Source organism: Pseudovirgaria hyperparasitica, assembly GCF_010093815.1.
Source record: "Pseudovirgaria hyperparasitica strain CBS 121739 unplaced genomic scaffold EJ05scaffold_14, whole genome shotgun sequence".
NCBI classification, from domain to species: Eukaryota; Fungi; Ascomycota; class Dothideomycetes; order Acrospermales; family Acrospermaceae; genus Pseudovirgaria; species Pseudovirgaria hyperparasitica.
The window spans coordinates 310365-329115 of record NW_022985562.1 but is presented as its reverse complement, the minus strand read 5'-3'; the positions used below and the strand labels follow the sequence as shown (position 1 = coordinate 329115).

The 18751-nt window shown below is 48.7% G+C and overlaps 6 protein-coding genes across 6 annotated transcripts; 2 read left to right on the top strand and 4 right to left on the bottom strand.

Moving 5' to 3' along the window:
* Nucleotides 1-577: 577 nt before the first annotated feature.
* Nucleotides 578-5644, top strand: EJ05DRAFT_442769 (uncharacterized protein; the record flags this gene model as incomplete). Its single annotated transcript, XM_033742050.1, has 4 exons — nt 578-3062; nt 3111-4253; nt 4310-4588; nt 4638-5644. 4 exons carry the CDS (start codon nt 578-580, stop codon nt 5642-5644), a joined length of 4914 nt encoding a protein of 1637 aa, XP_033597506.1.
* A 525-nt stretch (nt 5645-6169) lies between these two features.
* EJ05DRAFT_494165 (major facilitator superfamily protein) lies at nt 6170-7680 on the bottom strand (the record flags this gene model as incomplete). Its single annotated transcript, XM_033746172.1, has 3 exons — nt 6170-6459; nt 6508-7410; nt 7473-7680. The coding sequence occupies 3 exons, from the start codon at nt 7678-7680 to the stop codon at nt 6170-6172; spliced, it is 1401 nt and encodes a 466-aa protein (XP_033597505.1).
* A 372-nt stretch (nt 7681-8052) lies between these two features.
* Nucleotides 8053-10294, bottom strand: EJ05DRAFT_503366 (ANTH-domain-containing protein; the record flags this gene model as incomplete). Its single annotated transcript, XM_033747407.1, has 4 exons — nt 8053-9516; nt 9566-9756; nt 9933-10173; nt 10247-10294. 4 exons carry the CDS (start codon nt 10292-10294, stop codon nt 8053-8055), a joined length of 1944 nt encoding a protein of 647 aa, XP_033597504.1.
* A 517-nt stretch (nt 10295-10811) lies between these two features.
* On the top strand, nt 10812-12140 carry EJ05DRAFT_120322 (mitochondrial carrier). The gene is made up of 2 exons (XM_033739071.1): nt 10812-11811; nt 11877-12140. Exons 1-2 carry the CDS (start codon nt 10992-10994, stop codon nt 11951-11953), a joined length of 897 nt encoding a protein of 298 aa, XP_033597503.1. The 5' UTR covers nt 10812-10991; the 3' UTR covers nt 11954-12140.
* Nucleotides 12141-12206: 66 nt separating this feature from the next.
* Nucleotides 12207-13951, bottom strand: EJ05DRAFT_540543 (mitochondria protoheme IX farnesyltransferase). The gene has a single exon (XM_033749609.1). The coding sequence runs from the start codon at nt 13890-13892 to the stop codon at nt 12327-12329; it is 1566 nt and encodes a 521-aa protein (XP_033597502.1). The 5' UTR covers nt 13893-13951; the 3' UTR covers nt 12207-12326.
* A 1877-nt stretch (nt 13952-15828) lies between these two features.
* EJ05DRAFT_478862 (carbonic anhydrase) lies at nt 15829-16970 on the bottom strand. Its single transcript, XM_033744545.1, has 3 exons — nt 16574-16970; nt 16290-16523; nt 15829-16237 (listed from the first exon to the last, which is right to left on the bottom strand). Exons 1-3 carry the CDS (start codon nt 16902-16904, stop codon nt 15867-15869), a joined length of 936 nt encoding a protein of 311 aa, XP_033597501.1. The 5' UTR covers nt 16905-16970; the 3' UTR covers nt 15829-15866.
* Nucleotides 16971-18751: the final 1781 nt, after the last annotated feature.

Genomic DNA, 18751 nt, shown 5'->3' with positions numbered 1-18751 from the left:
AACACCAAAAGCGTATTCCCAGTTTTGACATCACGAACGCCACCTTCTTGCGCCGAACCTTGCAATGCGATCGGTGTCCTGCCGCTCATTAGCTAGAAACATCACAATCAGCACCATTTTTACCTCTTTTTAGTCCACGAACGTTGACCTACCCAGGCTGTGGTCGGGCATTCGAATACACAAACGAACAGGTGCGGCCTGCGTCCAGGTCCGAAGGTGTGACTGACACCTACCACCTACTCAGCCTTTTTCCTGCCTGCGAGGGGAAGAGTACTGCGCACCGCATGTCGCCTTCACATAACATTGCCTTCCCTACCTCAGCACGTCTGCGCTGGCCATGACCTATCAATATCACCACCCACGCTCGCAACTCGGCCAAGCGACGACTCCAAGTCCTCTGCGCCACACCACCTCGAACGCTTCTTCAGGCTCCTCTGCCTATTCAAATTCATCAAATCCATATCCTCCAAGTCGCACGAGTACGGTTTCCTCGCACGGCTCGAGCAGATTGGTGTATAATGGTTTAGGGCACCAAAGAGGGTTGAGTGAAAGCGCTTTGATTGTTAACGCTCGGTCAATGGAAGAGATTGAGAAACAAGATGTTAATCCCTCACACGCCTATAAGAGTGTACGCCAATCCCTAAGACCTCTACCACAAGCACCTGTCGCTTCGCCTCCTATTCCTGACAGGACCAATCGTTCGTTTCACAATCGTTCCCAAAGCACTGAGAGCGGGAAAGCAGTACACTTTGCAGATGGTGCTATCTCACCTCCTACAAGTGTACATTCTCTAGCAATCTCGAGATCAGACTCAATCCGAGGGTCAGGCCGTTCGAGTCGCGAAAATGTACCAATCCAGACTATATCTCCCTTGGGGCGGCCAGAGCTTCAGGATCTTCAACACTCGTCGACAAAGCAGTTGCGAACGGTCTCAAAATTCGCGCAAAACGCGGAGGAAGATTTCACGAATCTAGCGGTCCCCGGACAAGGAGTTGCAGGAATGCAGGGCCGAAGGAAGTTGCAAAGATCAAGATCACAAAGAGGAGGCAAGTCTGGGTCGAGCGAGTGGGCTGGGAGGAATTGGATGGACCAACAGCGGCAATTTCTCCAGGCTTATGAGTATCTTTGTCACATTGGAGAGGCTAAGGAGTGGATAGAGGACATCATAAAACAGCCCATTCCTCCAATTGTGCAGCTCGAAGAGGCCTTAAGAGATGGAGTTACGTTTGCGGAGATTGTCCAATCTCTTTACCCGGAACGAAATCTACGTATCTTCAGAAATCCACGGCTTCAGTTTCGACACTCCGACAATATAGCACTCTTCTTTCGGTTCCTCGCTGAGGTTGAGCTGCCTGAGCTGTTTAGATTCGAGCTGGTTGATCTGTACGAAAAGAAGAATATTCCCAAAGTCATTTATTGTATACATGCTCTGTCATGGCTACTATACAGGAAGGGGATAGTAGACTTCCGCATCGGGAATCTTGTCGGTCAGTTGCAATTTGAGGACCACGAGCTTGAAACTATGCAAAAAGGTCTTGATAAGTCCGGGGTCGCCATGCCAAACTTTTCGGGAATGAGTGCCAAATTTGTAGAGGAACCGGAGCCAGAGCCCCAGGAATCGGAGCAAGAGCGTGTGGATCGAGAGCTTGCGGAAAATGAAGAACATATCGCTGCCTTTCAAGCACAGGTCAAGGGATCCTTGCTTAGGATGCGTCTCGGCGACGCGATGCAAGATCTTTGGGATAATGAAGAGTGGCTTGTAGACTTGCAGTCACGGATACGAGGAGACTTTGCAAGACAAATCTTCCAATACCGGATGGATATGAAGATCTTCGCTGTAGACCTTCAAAGCGCCATCCGAGGCTTCCTCGTGCGATGTCACAAGAGAAACAAGGAACAGTACTGGACCGACAAGACTCCTGAAGTTACACTCGTGCAAAGCCTGTTCCGAGCACGTGTTGCGAAAGAAGAGGTTCAAACGTTGAGATCCACGATACAAAGTCATGAGGCAGGCGTTCGATCCTTCCAAGCTGCTGTCCGGGGCGCATTGGCACGTAGAGATGCGGGTGAGCAGTATGAACAGACAAGAGAGGCTGAGACACATGTCAAAGGCCTACAGGCTGCTGTCAGAGGCGCATTGTTACGCATGAGAGTCGCACAAGACGTTGATGATACCAAAAACGCGCGAAAGGAAATCGAAATACTGCAAGCCAATATTCGTGGTATGCTTCAAAGGCGCGTGCAAAGAGCCGATCAAACCAACCTACGACAGCAGGAGACTAACTTGACATTACTTCAAGCGGCTGTCCGGGGTCTTGCTGCCAGAAGAGAGCAGGAAGCCTTGAAAGAGAACTTGGCTGGTACAGCCGTTGACTGGGCGAGTTTTCAGTCCATCCTTCGCGGAAATGCTGTGCGAGAGTCCACCAACCAGATTAAGCAGACTCTTGGATCACACTTGGTAGAAGTTGTGGGACTGCAGTCTCACATCAGAGCTGCACGGCTAAGAGAAGAAGTGGCTGCCATATTGACAGCCTTGCATGGGCAAGAGGAATCCATACTGGAACTTCAGTCAGACATACGTGGATATCTCCGGAGAAAGAAGATATTGTCTACTTTAGAGTCTCTACGCTCGAACGAGCCTGCAGTGATTGACTTGCAGTCCGCCATCAGGGGCTATGCACTTCGACAGCAGACTTATAACACCCTCTTCGAGCTGAACATCCACGAACCACCAACTATTGAACTTCAGGCCCTGTGCCGTGCAATGCTACTCCGCACAAATCTCGACCATTTGTTGAGCCAGCTTGACTCTGAAGAGGAGGTTGTGACTGAGCTGCAGGCGCTGATGCGAGGCGCAATTGTCCGGCGCCAATATGCCGAGAAGCAGAGATTCTACAAGCAGAACATGGAAAAGGTGGTCAAGATCCAGAGCTTCATCCGAGGACGCCAACAAGGCGAGGCATACAAAAGTTTAACATGTGGGAAAAACCCCCCTGTTGGGACCATCAAAAATTTCGTCCACCTCCTCAACGACAGCGATTTTGACTTTGATGAAGAGATTGGTAAGTACAAGACTGGTCTTCCAATCGACTTGGCTGACATCTTGACAGAATTTGAACGGATGCGGAAAACCGTTGTCCAGCACGTTCGCCAAAATGAGATGGCTGAGCAGTACATTGATCAACTAGACATCAAGATCGCGCTATTAGTCAAGAACAAGATCACGCTCGATGAGGTTGTTAAACATCAGCGACATTATGGTGGGACTGTTGGGAACCTTCTATCGAACAAGGAAATAGGGTCAAAGGACCCGTTTGACCTCAAAGCCCTGAACAAGAACTCCCGGCGGAAGCTTGAACACTACCAAGAACTCTTTTTCATGCTCCAAACACAACCTCAGTATTTAGCCCGCTTATTTCGGCGAATCAGAGAGCAAGCTACCGCAGAGAAAGATTGCAAGCGCACAGAACAGCTGATGATGGTTTTGTTCGGCTTTGCGCAGAAGCGACGAGAGGAGTATTATCTGCTCAAGTTAGTAACAAAGGCCATAAGAGAAGAAGTCGACAGCTGTGATAGTTTGCAGGACTACCTGCGCGGCAACTTCTTCTGGAATAAACTGTTCGCAAACTTTATACGGTCTCCTCGAGATCGGAAGTTCCTCCGAGATCTCTTCGGGCCTATTATCAAAGAAAATATCATCGAAAATGAGAGCCTCGACCTGGAAAGCGACCCACTACAGATCTATCGTTCTGCCATCAACAATGAGGAACTCCGGACTGGCCAGAGAAGCCAGCGACCAGTCGATGTGCCGCGAGAGGAAGCTATCAAAGATCAGGAGACCCGTGAAACGTTTATACATCATCTACAGGATCTTCGAGATATTGCCGACCAATTCTTCGCGGCGTTTGAGGATCTCTTGCAACGAATGCCGTATGGAGTTCGCTTCGTCTCTCAGCAAATTTTCGAAATCCTTCGAGATCGCTTTCCTCACGAAGAACAACAGTACCTCCTTCAGATTGTCGGACAGTGGCTTTGGAAGACCTATTTACAGCCTGCTCTGATCCAACCTGAGGTATGGGGTATTGCTGATCGTGGTCTAGCACCTCTACAAAAGCGCAATCTCGGCGAAGTTGCAAAGGTGTTGGGTCAAGTAGCAGCTGGCCGTCTATTCGGTGGGGACAACGTATATCTCCAGCCATTGAATAGCTACATCTCGGAAGCTATGGAGCGTCTGGGAGATATCTGGATAAACAGTAAGTTCTAGTAGACTGGTGTGATGTCTCAACTTTTGTGCTAATATCGAATCAAGTGATCGATGTTCAGAACGCAGAAAGGCAATTCGATATTGATGAGTTTAACGACCTGTACGCACGAACGAAGCCTACGCTTTACATTAAACTCGCAGACATCTTTGCGATCCATCAACTTGTCGTACAGGACATCGCAACGATATGTCCCGCTCAAGACGATACTTTACGGGAAGTCATCAGAGAGCTTGGAAGCGCGAAGAGCAACGAAAGTGAGCTGATTGGTGTCAGTACCAACGAGATCAGTCTTACGCTCAACCCAAAATTGCATGATATCGACGGTAAGTAAATAAGACGACTATTGCTTTATAGACGACTGATCTGTCATAGACCCAGATGCTGCGGTCAAGGCTCTGTTCATGGAAACTAAACGTTGTGTGTTGTTCATCATTCGCATACAAACTGGACCCGATCTACTTTCCATCATGGTCAAGCCGATTACACAAGAGGATGAAGTGTCATGGGAACAACTTGTTCGCGAGGAGCTCGCTACTCACGATCAACCTGCCTCCAAGAAGCGGTCCGCCTACACATCAGACATCGCAGCATCGAGCAGTACTATCATCGACATTACGAATCTCTCATATACTGAGCTCAAACGCACAGCTCTAGAAAACATCCTCACTCTTGAACAGACCGGTCGAATCAGTCGCCATAACCGATACCAAGATCTTCTCAATGCCATCGCGGTTGACATTAGGACGAAACATCGTCGCCGAGTGCAACGGACGCGTGAACTGGACGGTGTCCGTGCCACGCTAAATAATCTTGACGAGAAGGCTGGCTGGCTGGAGGCTCAGCTAAAGTCATACAATGACTACATCGAACAAGCCATGGTGACCCTACAGAACAAGAAGGGGAAAAGGCGCTTTTTACTTCCATTCACCAAACAGTACAATCATGAACGTGAACTTGCTCGCTCTGGCCGTGTTCCAAAATTTGGCTCTTTCAAATACTCTGCTCGCACACTCGCCGACAAGGGCGTTGTCGTCGCTTGGTCTGGATTCCCAGAACACTTGTGGAATCGTATAGACCTCACCATCTCCAGCAACCAAGTTGGCATTTTCCTCATCGAAGGTAGCCAGGGTAGCATGATGATCCCGGGCGCCAGTGCTGAGGTCCCGCTCGACGATCTGCTCCAGGCTCAATTCGACAACCATACTTTCATGAATCTTTTCCAGACTGGCGCTAGCTCTAGAGCCTCCATGGATGAGCGTGCAGGAAGTCTAAGAGGAGGCACGACCAGTGTAGGCGCAGGCGCGCAGGGAGCTCTTCGCCTTAACGTCAACCTGTTCCTGCACCTTGTATTCAAGAAATTTTACCGCGACGCGAGCTGAGTGGCGCGACTTTCATCGTCTCTTTTGGGTCAGTCTTTGTCGCGTTGCTGGTACAGCGAGGAGTGTTTGAGTTACTGTCAACGAGCACGGTCTCGGATATTGCATTGTTAGACGCATGGTTTTCGGAGTAGAGGCTGCTTTCTTTTTGTTCATGTCTTTCCAGGTCTCTTGGAGCGCCCTGCTTGTTAAATTCAGTGCGATGCATACTGTTGAATGGGTTTGATGAGAAGGATGGGGCTGGGTGGTTGGACGATATGAGCTGTGAAGATTGCATGCATACGAACCTGTAGCACTCCCTATGAATACATGACAGATCAAAGATAATCGCTGCCTGTGTTTTTCAGTATAAGTGCTTTGTTGTCTTCGCTGCCCCTATTAAGTTGTATAAGTGATTTAATGTTTGTTTGTTACAAGACGTCCAATCTGATTATGAAATATGAGAACTAGCTGGCAGGAATAAGCCGTAGTCATCTTTTGAGACTTTTCACATTGTAAGGAAATCTACGTCTTCGAAGAACACGTCGTTCAAGCTTTGACCTTGAAGTGCTTCTTGTCCAAAGCATCGAACAGCCGGACACCAATTACGCAGACTGTTGCAGCACTTAGTAAGGCTGTATCATACCAAATGACGGTTTGAAAAGTTGCCGCAGTCCTCTCAGACCCGTCAACTTGTTCCCTGGACAGAATTTCGCCACCAATTGGTGTGCCTCCAAAGGCCCCTAGACCTCGTACAAAGTAGGCAAATCCATTTACTGAGGCATACGCTTGTATACCGAACACCTCCGTGATCGTGGTGGGGAAAAGAGCGTTGTAGCCTGCTTCTATTTTAGCCATAGAGCGATTTTTTGCGTCCGTATACGTACCTCCAGACGTCACGCCGTACATAATAACAAAAGCCACCCAAAGTGCTTTGGTATTAGTGCCGCCGGTTGCTGCCACCGACCACAGGACACCGACACTGAGCGCGGACCCAAGCACACTGACTATTAGCGTATTTTGCCTGCCAGCCTTATCAGCAATGATACCCATCACTATACGGCTGGCCGAGTTAACGCCACTGTTCAGCGACAGAAGCAATGCCCCAAACGCCGTAGTGTAGCCCAGCGCAACTGAAAAGTCCGGCAAAAACGTCAAGGGTACGAAATTGCCCGCTGCTTGCAACAAGGCGCCAGTCGTTTGTAGTATAAATGTTGGCCGCTTTGCAATGGCTATATTTACAAGCGTTGGTCGCCGTTGTACACTTCTGGAGGGACTAGTCGCCAAAGCCACGGGACCAGCAACCAATAGGTTGATCAGGGCTAGGACCCGAAGTGTCCATCGAGGTCCTACGCGGGCAAGAAGATATTGCGTAGTAGGCGACAGCACGAGGCCGCCTATACCAGACCCGGCAAGAATCAAGCCCATGGCAGCACCTCGATGGTCGTCGAAATATTCAGGCGCGATGGACATGATTGGGAAGTATAGAAGCGAGCTGCCGACGCCATAGATGAGACCTTGGGTTATGAGGAGATGCCATGTTGTTGTGCTTAGCGAGGCCAGTGCGAAACCAAGACTGATGAGCAGAGCGCCTGCCGCAGTGAGCTTGCGCAAATCATTGGAACGAGCCATGAGGGGGTTCACGAATATACTGCCTGCCCACGTAAGACCTGCTCCGAGCACCCCGACAAACGCTATCAACGCGATGTTTCGTCTTTCATTGGCGCTGATGAGGGAATTCGGGTCCGATATGTAAAAGTTTTGAAAGACACCGTAAGTCTGATTAAGTCCTGTGGAAGTTAGTATTCATTGGAAGCTAAAGCTCTGGTAAAATGTAGAATTGAGTCAGTACCGATGGTCATGAATACGCAAAAGAAGCTAGAGATCAAGACAGTGATCTGTGTCTTGCGTGTGATTGGCAGAAGCTCTTGCTCGAATGATGCACCATGCAGACTGCCGATGTCACTGATCCTAGACTGGTTCGTCTGGTGCAGTTCAAGGTCGTCGGAAGGATATGCACTTATATGCGACTGGTAGGCCGTTTCAGTAGTAGTTGCCATTTCTCTGAGGATGTCTCTGTCAGTCGCGTCATGTAGAGTGGTCGTGAGGTGAAGATATATTTGTCGGAGGTGAGTCAGATGCGGGAACTGTAGGAGCAAGATCCCGTTGTGATCGCCCAGAAAACTGCCAATTGCGGCAACTCGAAAGGCTACGCGTAAATCCGTAGCGAATTCTCCCGGCCACTTGACATAATGTGCCTTACAGCGACCTGCATTTACCAACATCGATAGGATTGATGATATCAATAGGGTGTATTGCGTTTTGCTTTGTTTGCCGTTCATGTGTCGAGAAGATACAATAACCATCTAACGCCATGATATCTACATGCGAACAATTAATACCGACAGGGTATCATACCAATGATTGAAAACCTATTGCCATCCTCCTTGCGGCTGCTGGGGCGGCTGCTGACCAGGTCGTGGAAATACAGGCATTGTTGGGAGCTGCTCCAAGCCTCCCATAGTACCTTGACCTGGAGCGGATTGCCACCCCTGGCCAGTCTGCTGATTGACAAACATACTTTGTCTGAAAGGGTTGGTAGTACCCGTAGGATTTGGCATTAACCCTTGTAGAGTAGAGACAGGAGAAGACGACGCCTGGCTTGGCGATGAATTCCGAGCGAAAGGGTTGGTACCTGTCTGAGTTGGGAGCAAACTCTGAGGTTGCTGTGGTTGTACGAACGGTGACGGTTGTGGTGCCTGCATTGAAGTATTGCTATACGCCTGGGGTATATGTGGCACGTTTGGCACCTGTTGCTGGGTCGGTGAAGGGTTTCTCGCAAACGGATTGGTGGGAGACCGACTTAAACCAGCTGTATTCTGTTGGCCTGCCAGGTTTGGATTTAAGCCACCAGTCTGAGTGGGTAACATAGATTGACGGAACGGATTTGTTGATTGAGGTTGGAGGGCCCCCGGAGATGTTACCGGGTTCTGAAATTGATGTTGCTGTTGCTGTTGCTGTTGCTGCTGCTGTTGAGAGAAATCCACCATTCCATTCTGCGGAATTGACTGTAGGGAAAGGCCCTGCGGATTGAACTGCTGTTGAGGCTGATGGGTGTACCCTCCAAATCCTGCTCCTGTGAAGCTCTGTTGGACTTGCTGAACCTGCTGCGGTTGTCCAAACGGATCCGCGGCGTTTGTTGCGAATCCGTGTTGCGATAGCTGCTCCTGAACATTGGGCTGTTGCATGAGACCACTTTGCTGCTGGAATCCTGATTGTTGCTGCTGCTGCTGCCGCTGATATGGAAAGGGAGTTTGAAACTGCTGTGGCTGGCCAGCTTGTGTCACCATTGGCTGCTGATTCTGCTCGATCGAATCAAAGAAATCAATGAGATCAGCCCCCGGTTTAATTGCTTGCTGCGTCGCTCCGGCAGTTGTTGGTCGAGCATCTTGAGTGGCCTTAGTTTCTGTCCTTGCGGGAGTCGTACGAGATGCTCCCGCAGACTCATTCGTGCCATTAGCAGCCTTGCTACCCTTTTTGGCGTCTTTGGCGATGAGATATTGCCTACGACTCGTTTCGAAATCTGGTGCATTCAGATACTCTTCTAACGATTTTGCGAGACTTGTCGGGGCGTGCTTTATCTTGGGTATCTCCAGCCGCGTTGAGTGTTCATGCAATCTTGCAATGCTCAGATATTGAACAACCAGCTCTGTTTGTTTGCAGAATGTTCGATATATTCTCAGCGCTCGTTCCGCGTCTGGATGTGACATCTCGAAATAGTGTTCCAGAACGTTAATTGTACCTTCGTTCATAATATGGAACAGGACAAGCAAGTCCATGGTCAGTAAGCGGAAGGCTACGAGTGTGATTTCGTTCTCTGGCTCGTCTTGAAACAGCTAGATTCCGTATTAGCTTCAATATGTGCCTCAAGCTGTACTCTCACACCTCGCATTGAACAAGCGCCTTGATCTGGTTCTGTACAGCCTCTGTCTCTCGTAGCAGGCCTTTGTCCACACTCAGCCTTTTTAACCTCCCTTCTCCGCCGCGTACATAATCAACCTTCGTTTGTCCATAGGCTCGCGCTCGTTCAAGTAGGTATTCTGAGTATGTACGTATGTTACGACCTTGCGTTTGAGCTAGAGATAAATTCAGTCAGTACAGGTTCCACCTTGGCCATTAAAGGTATGCGAAGTCCTTGTATTCAATAGCACGCATCATAGCCATATGCACTAATTGATACCTTGCCCACCTCTGGGGTAGGGCGCAGTACTAGCGAGTATGCAAGTGGAGAGCCCTCGAGCCTTTGACGAACCTTCTGTGAAATGATTTATTGCAAGCTTCCGCGAGGGCGAATGCGACATGAATTTCAGGGTCACATCGGGCTCTCCTTCTCTTATCATCAAATGTATGATTATGAGCGATTTGAAGACCACTGTCCATGTCGTATCGCGAAGTCTATTCTGCAACGCACGGAAGATCTCACCGACGCCTGCTTCGCCTGCATGCGTGGCTACGAGGATATGTTCGACATATTTAGATTTAGGAGGCGCAAGCTGGAAGACGTCAGTCCCAATCTCGAATGATACACATAGGATTGTAGGCTGATAAGACTTGATTTTGACTGACTTTTATCTTGGTACCTCCCTTCACTGATTTCTCGAATGAGCTCGCCATATATAATACAATGCAGATGCTGCGTCAGCTGGGGCAGTCGCTAGAGTCTGGTCAAGGATCGGTGAAGTCAGATTGTTGCCATGGCGTGTCTGAATAATAATGAGGAGTATGAATTGGAAACACTTCTGAATGGAAGAAGCCGGGTCAATCGAGAATTGTCACAATCACCTGCAGATGTGTTGGCGACCCGCAGTAGGGTTGTTCTTCGTGGACTTGCCCACCATCCCGGAAGCTCGCCGCTTGCCTTCTTGGAGGAGCGCACGGGCCATCAATGACGCTGCCCGTTGGCTGCACGAATACGAAAACAAAGAAGCCTCATATCTGCCTAATCAATGAGTATTAGCGACCATTCTTAAGACAAGATGTGTAACCTTCTGCATACCTTTCTCATCGGTCCTAGCATGATGTGTTGACTGGCCCATAAATAGCATTACCCTAAACCCCCTTAATGAGGTACTTGTTCGTAGCCGAAATCTAAGCGCGACCGCGCCGAGGATGTTCTACATTACCTTTACACGACATGTCAATACAAGAGATTGGTAGCGGAGGATCGTTCGTTGTTAAGATAGCTGCTGTGTTCAAAGTGTCGATACAGCCCTTATCAATAACAGAAACCATTCATTGTTGTTGCTGCTGTGTGACGATTGGATGAAACGAGCCATAACAGAGAAACACGTACAAGAAGAAGGTATCCAAAATGCCTAAAGACGAAAAAGCACACACATCTCCGTATGTCTCCATCATATCAGGCGGCGTTGCTGGCGGTATCGAGGCCTTTTCGACATATCCATTCGAATTTACGAAGACCCGCGTGCAGCTTCATCAAGAGAAAGGCATATCACAAAAACTCCCCAGAAATCCATACAAGATAGCATTCCAATTATATCGAGATGAGGGCCTGCGGGCTATGTACAAGGGTTGTGGGTCCCTTGTTGTTGGCAGTATCGCGAAGGATGCTGTGCGCTTTCTATCCTTCGACACGGTCAAGAACGCTTTCAAAGATCCAGAGACAGGAACACTATCACCACTGAGGAATATGCTTGGTGGCATGGTATCTGGTGTTGTTGCATCAATTTTTGCCGTTACGCCGACAGAGCGACTCAAAACCGCGCTCATAGACGATGCAAGAGGAGCGAAACGTTACAAGAATGGCGTGCATGCTATCCAGTTAATTATCAAAGAAGACGGCCTTAAAGGGCTGTACCGTGGCTTTGTCGGAACTACATTAAAGCAAGCTGGCGCAACATCTTTCCGCATGGGCAGTTACAATATCATCAAAGATTATGAGCGAACGAAAGGCATCACTCAGAATACGGCAGTCAACTTCATCAACGGAAGCATAGCCGGTATTATAACCACAGTGTCAACTCAACCATTCGACGTCATCAAGACAAGAAGTCAGACTGCAAAGGTTACCACGACAAAGCAAGCCATAGCAAGTGTGATGAAGTACGACGGCATCAAAGGATTCTGGAGAGGGACAGTAATGCGGCTAAGTCGGACTGTTTTCAGTGGTGGTAAGTCCGAGAAAGTCAAGTTTTACCCCTTAATGCTACAAGCACTGATGAAACAATGCTCGTAGGTATCCTCTTTACATCTGCGGAAGCTGTTGCTAAGATTATAGACCCCTTATTCACACAGCAAACTGAATTAGATTAGATGGAATAGATGGCTGCTCCGTAGAATGAAGAGCAATATTTTAGACTTTCGAACGCTGTTGGAGAAATGAGATCGAAAGTCTATTTTGTTTGGCTGGGAAGGATGGTAAGACTCTCATACTAGAAAAGATGGCCGAGAGGTTGTGCTCAATACAGGCGAGCGGAACCCTTACGATGGTTGTCGTTCAATTGGAATATATGACGATAACCGAATAGAGCAGTGCGGTGACTATGGGCGCAATAGGCATCCTTGTAAGAGCTTTTATACAAAAGAATATTATATGTACAATACAGTACCAAAATGTGTTCACATGACGCCGCCTTTATGGTTTTCTCGACGCCTATAATGCCATCCTAATATATACTGAGTCCTGCTATGAAGCCTTTGTCTCTACTTGCGTTGTTGTGTCTATCTCCAGATCTTCCTCGTCAGCATAGTCGAAGTCTTCTTCGTCTTCGATAGAACTTCTGCCAGTGAGAGCATCTAAAATACGTTGTAGTAGCCCCTGCTTCTGCACCATGGCCAGTACAAGCACAATAGGCAAATGCCATACACTGGCCCAAAACAAACCCCTGGCGCTCCCTTTCTGCCCCTCGAACTTCCAAAACCGCACAGCCTCATAGAACATCCACCCATTAATTGCCGTACTCGTTATCGCGAAGCTCCAATCTGTTACACCTACGACACAGAGCCCAACGCAGATTGGAAACATAAGGACAGAATATCGCAGCGCCACTCTTGCATTCATCGCCGGGTTGACCCACGCCAGCATCTTATACCCGGCATTTCTGTACTCTTCGCGAATCGTCCAGCTTAGCGAATTGAAATGTGGAAACTGCCAGCAGTATAGCAAGCCCGCTAATAGCCAACCACCTGCACTATTCTCGCCGAAGAGCAGCTCTTGCCATCCACCATCTTCAGTTGCGCACTGGCCAGCTGCCGCAGCCCAGCCCATCAGTGGCGGAATGCCACCCACAAGCGCCCCGACCCATGTATTAACCACATGAATGCGCTTGAACGGCGTATATACACCTGCATACAGCGCGATGTTCAGTGCACCAAGAAACGCGACCGTGGGATTGACACCATAGTATAATGCTGCAGTACCTAACGTACCCGTGACGAGAGCGAATATGAAGGCGCCGCGAGGCGAGACGAGCTTTCGCACGAGAGGGCGATTGCGGGTGCGGGACATCTTGGCGTCATGGGCGGGCTCGAAGAGCATATTGAGGGTGTTGGCGGAAGCGCTGGCGAGAATGGTTCCGGACGTAAGAAAGAGGAGTGTAAGGGTGGAAAGAGAGGGCGTGGTGGTTGCTGCGACGGAGAGAAGGGCGGGAACAGGGAATATGCCGTATGCGGAGGTCGTGGTGAGCATTACCAGGATCGTGAGGCGTGGTTTGGAGAGTGAAAGATAAGTTGCGATGCGTCGTTTGAGAGAGTTTGAAGGGAGTGCAGCAGAGGCTGTTGTCAGTCGTGATGAAGCATCGGGCGCGATAGGATAGCTTGGTGTTATGGCTGTCGCAGCAGAGGCAGCATCTTCCTTCAAGCGCTTTCGCCGACGATGTGGATATTCATCTTGCTGTACGGATTGGTTTGACAGGCTCTCTTGAGGTCGAACATCCTCCAGATTCAGTGATGTGGTTACTCCGTCTCTTGCGATGACCTCTTGTCCCCCCACTGCTTTTTGTTGTAAACCTCTTCTAGGCTGTCCTAGCACTTCTTCTAGTATTTTATTTGGCCAGAAGTATTCTTTAGAAAAAGTGCTGCGAATCGACTTTGAGCTCACCGCAGAGGCTTTGGAGGGAGTTGTGTTCGATAGTCTTCGTTGCTGAGATAGATAGAATGGACGAGCGAGCTTATGCAAGCATTGTGAACAAATTGCGTCTCCTCGCTGGAGTAATGGTCGCCGCAAGAGAACCACAGGAGCCGTGTTCATCATTGACTTGAGAAGTCCTTTGGTGGTCGCAGTCAAGGAATGAACGAGGAAAAGAATTCATGTTACTCTCGTCCATAGCTGCTACGGCGGGCGCTTCAAGTCCTAAGCACAAATCGACTCTGTCAGGTTCGAATTAGCTGTTACTCTTGGCATTTATCTCAAGTCTATACCTACCACGCTCGTGGGCCCTTGATCTACATATTCACCTCTCTCTCTGGGCAAGGTCCGCAATCATGATATGATATATTTATATAGACTTATATAGTAGGAGTAGATGAATTTACTTATATGGTAACAGACTTAGGGTCTCTAATCTAGCTTATGATAAGATAATTCAGATATACAAAAAGGAGGGCAGATGTAAGACCATCTTTGTTTGATTCCTATATTATTTTTGAAAGACTTTATATAATGCTATAGAGAAAGGCCTACATTACTACATATATATATATATATATAGGTAAGACGGCTTTCATTGCGCTGCAGGTGCGTACAATAAGCGCCAAGAGTGACAGATAATTCGGGCACAGTGGGTTTGAGCCTGACGTGTGGGACAATCGATCCATCTGTATGCTCCGCTATATAAACGGCTTTACAATTGAATGCACACAGATGGAACACGCTGTATTATACATCAATGCCGTCCACCATAAATTCCTTTGACTGTCTCTACGGATTCTCATTCTCGGTGAAGGACACCAGAATCAGCACTCTGGCGCGCAAGGGCTGGCTATATCTCGTAGCAGGGTGAAACAATCATACACCGAGGAGAAGTCTTGTGAGGACAATACCGCTACCTAAATCCATTGAATCCTTGTGTCCTCTAGGCACAGGGCGGAAATACCACCCGTGGACGATCCGTATCTGGAGGATACGAGGTAGCCACGACTGCAGCCAGATTTCGCGTCCCCTCACCTTGCTGCATGCACCATCGCACAAAGATTACAGCGACAATAATAAAAACACAACAGCGAGTGCACCAACTGCCCCTCCGACTACACTCTCATCCGAGGATAGTGGTGAGGCTGATCGAGACGAAGCGGATGATGGCTCTGACCCGACGAAAGGCAAAGCTGATTCTAACACATAAATCGGATCAGCCATCGACGAGATCATCGTATTGATGAAAGCGAAAAGGTTTTCGCGAGGCATAACGAACTGGTCGCACTTTGCATGCTATTAGGAACCTGATTCCCGGGTTGTGTGCGGTGTCTATTCGAGCGACATGATGTCTTCATTGAAAAAAAAGAAGTTTGGTGTGTGCACACTTCAACGAAGAAACTCTATCCATTGAATTGTGCTAGCATCGAATTTCCCAATTCATGCCTGCGCCTCGATGTTGCGTTACGGAGCCAAATACTAGTCGGACCTATCATTGATAGTACCCAATACACCATGGACAACCAGAACAAGCCGAATCCCTCCTATGACGTATAAGGGCGCCGACCGATGCAGCTGGGATCATATATCCATAATTTTGTATCTCAGGTCCATCTGAACACGGAGACCCCTCCGGCGAGGGCAACCCGCTCGCATACATTGAGCACCAACAACCCTCATCTCATCTCCTCATTCAATACCCCTGATCTTCATCGCACACGACGTCGACATCGGTATGACCTGTCGAACCGCTCCCAGATCCAGATCGCGCAGCGTGCTAGGTGTGAGTGTCGAATCAGAAGATCAGAAGTTTGGTACGATGGCGGGCGCAAGGCTTTTAGGTTCCACGCGGCCAAGGGACTTGCGCAGGGGCTTCCCGAGTTCGGTGCAACTGGGTACCTTGGCATCAACGTCAAGTGATCGACGAAGACGACAACATGAAGGAAACACGATGAGTCGGAATGTAAAATCACAGGGATCCTCGTGAGGCATGTCGACTTGGAAGAAAAACAGGTGCTGGCATTCAATATCAATTTATGTACGGCAAACCCTGACCCATCGCCAAACGAAGTGCGAAACATCAGTATGCATAAAATTCTAGCTTCTCGGCTGGCTGATTTGCAACAAGTTTGTCTGCCCAAGAGCATTCTGCGTGTACCGCGCGTTGAATTTGATAATCCCTTTGATGGTATTGTATTGTGCAATACTCATCGTCAGTGGTGTCGTCGCGATGATGAATTGTGTATTCTCAGTGCACGGGGGCGTCGTCAGGCTGCCTTCGTAGACTTTGCGTGCCGCTGAAGATGCAAAAGCGTTGCGAATAGGCGTGAAATTAAGATTGCCTGTCATTGTTGTGCTGCCCGGGCTAGTCACCGAGGCAGCGTTTTGAAGTACACTTGTGAGGAAAGCGTTAGCAGACGTGCCGATGTTAAAGAGCACAGTGAGGACGACGTTGTTAGCAGGGTCCCCTGGCAAAGGTTTAGTCCTGTGTTCCATAGTCGGTTTGGAGCTGTAACTTACGTGCCGCATTGACAATATGCATTTCAAGGGGAAACGACTCGCCGTTGATCCGATGTTCAGAAGGGGTGTGGAAGTGAAAGTTGTTGAATAGGAAAGTACGATCGCCAACCACGATACTGTATGAAGCGGTGCCTTTGTTCACAACTTCGAGTGTGGTCCCGATATTTTCGAGCTCCATAGCATTACCGTCAGGGTAGTTGATGGTTGGGGCTTCTCCTGTTTGGATGCTGCTATCTAGGATCGGGTCAATATGGGTATCGAAACATGAAAGCAGGCTAACTTACCAAGGTTGATAGGGGACTGCTTTTTACCTGTTGCACAAACTTTGTTGGCACCTTGATACCAGCCCTGCAGGTTTGCCCAGTTGAAAGGTCCAGTTGAGCTTCCAGTGTATGTATAGTTCGATACTTTGACAGACTCTGCTCTCCAGCTGAGATGTGCCGCATGAGCAGATATAGCAATCATGCCAACCAAGGCCGTCTTTTTGAAAAACATAACGATAAGGATAGGTAGACAAGACGAATATGTGGGGATAGGTAAGGATATGAAGAACACTTTGGGATGTATGAACTGCGATGTTGATGGTGATATCGCTGCACATGAGGAGTCGAGCATTTTATACACGAAAGTCCCTTACCTACGACTACAGTCAGATGCTCCGACGCTTCAAGGACTGAATCGCCTTGGGCACGCATTTCGAAAAGCTCCCCTCCTGTATAATCCACCACGATGATCGCCAAGATTTAGTGAACGGATCGTATGACCAGGGCGATACGGCTGAGACAGCGATATCAAGGATGGCTTGACTCGGCCAAAGACAATTTCCTGGCCTTCTGTCGCAATGTATGGATAAGCAGACCCGTAGGGAACGGAGAGGCGTATTTCAGAAGCATCCAGATTCAGATCAGACCGGCAAGACTGCCTCGATGGATCCTTCTCTGCTCAAAACGCGTGGAGCACGCTATCTATCACCTTTAGTGGTTTGGCATAAACAAGGAATGTGACATTGCGGAATGACACAAGACCTGAAATGGACGCGCAAGTCAAACTTCTGCTGCCTGGAAGTGGGATATCACGATAGCTTTCTATACGAGTCTTCAGGGGCAAAAATCATAAGACGTTCGATATGTGTGCAGCATACCCGTTAGGTGCGCGCCCTTCAGTGAGCCAGCAGCCTTGCAAGATATCAACCACAACATGTTGTGCACAAGATTAAGCAAGCTTTCAGTCAGAGACTTCAAGTCTAGAACATAGCTTTAGTTAAATCATGGCCGCATGAACGACCTCTCCAATAGGACTATCCTTTCTACAGTTCTTATGTTAAAGCCCCCAGACCGCTTGGGCCAGCCCTGAAGGGGAAGTTGGTGGGCGAGATCAGAACAGTCAATTGGTCTGACCGTCCTCAGACACTGTGCCTAGATAGAGTATAGATTCAGCCTTCAAGACCCTGGCCCTCTGCACGTGTTCCACATAGGCTTTACAGATTCATGTCCAAAGCTGTCCAAGTGACTGAGGCTGAGATAGTGTCTGTTGTGAGCATGCCCCAAAAGCAAAGGATCCCAGGCACTCACACTGCCAAATCAGATTGCCTCCAGGCCGGACTGTGGCGATGGGATTCCCATCGATTTTGCTCGAAGTGACGAACACTTTGGCTCCCGGGCAAATGGCACATACCAAACGGTGGTTATATCATAGGACATTGCGGAATAGGTATACAGCAAGCACTAATGAATACTACTTCTACTGCTCACCCTTGGCAACAATTCCACGTCCCCTTTCATCAGGATGTCTAAACGTCTGTGGCTGTCGCGTTCTTAGTAGCTTTAAGCATGCTTAGGTTTGTCAGCAATTGTATGACTCTGTGACGTTCATATTGCTTTTTCTGAAAATCAACAGAGTGCCAGTTTTAGGACAGATGGACAGGACGTCAAATCCTTTGCACTTGCGCCAAGGCAGAATCAGGACATGTTTAAGTGCCGCGAACGTACGTCCTGGATATGAGCGGGAAATAGCGGCATGTAAGCTTGCGCCACTATGACACTTTCTCTGGAGAGATCTGCGTAAGCGTAGTGGCACGTGGAGTGGTGCGCCTGAGCCAGTACAAGTTTGTATGCTTATCCAGATTTGCGCCACCGGGGCCGAAGCTTACTCTGAGTTGAAGCTTTGGAACATCTCATAGATGACTTATTCGCTGTGCCGGTGGACCGTCGCATGACATCTTGCCTGGCGAAATTACTTTGCCAGTCTAAGGACACGGCGAAAATCGCATAGCGTATGACTCTCCTCTAAAGCATTGGCTGATTGCAATGAAGCCTCGTCCTAGGCCTCATTGCGTGAATATCGTCATGTGCGCCCCTCAAATTTTTTCTCCACACTATGCCTAAGGAAGAACCGATTACAAGCTATTCACTATGCGTGGAACCGCATTCCAAACCTTACCACACTCCTAGGCCGGAGGGGCG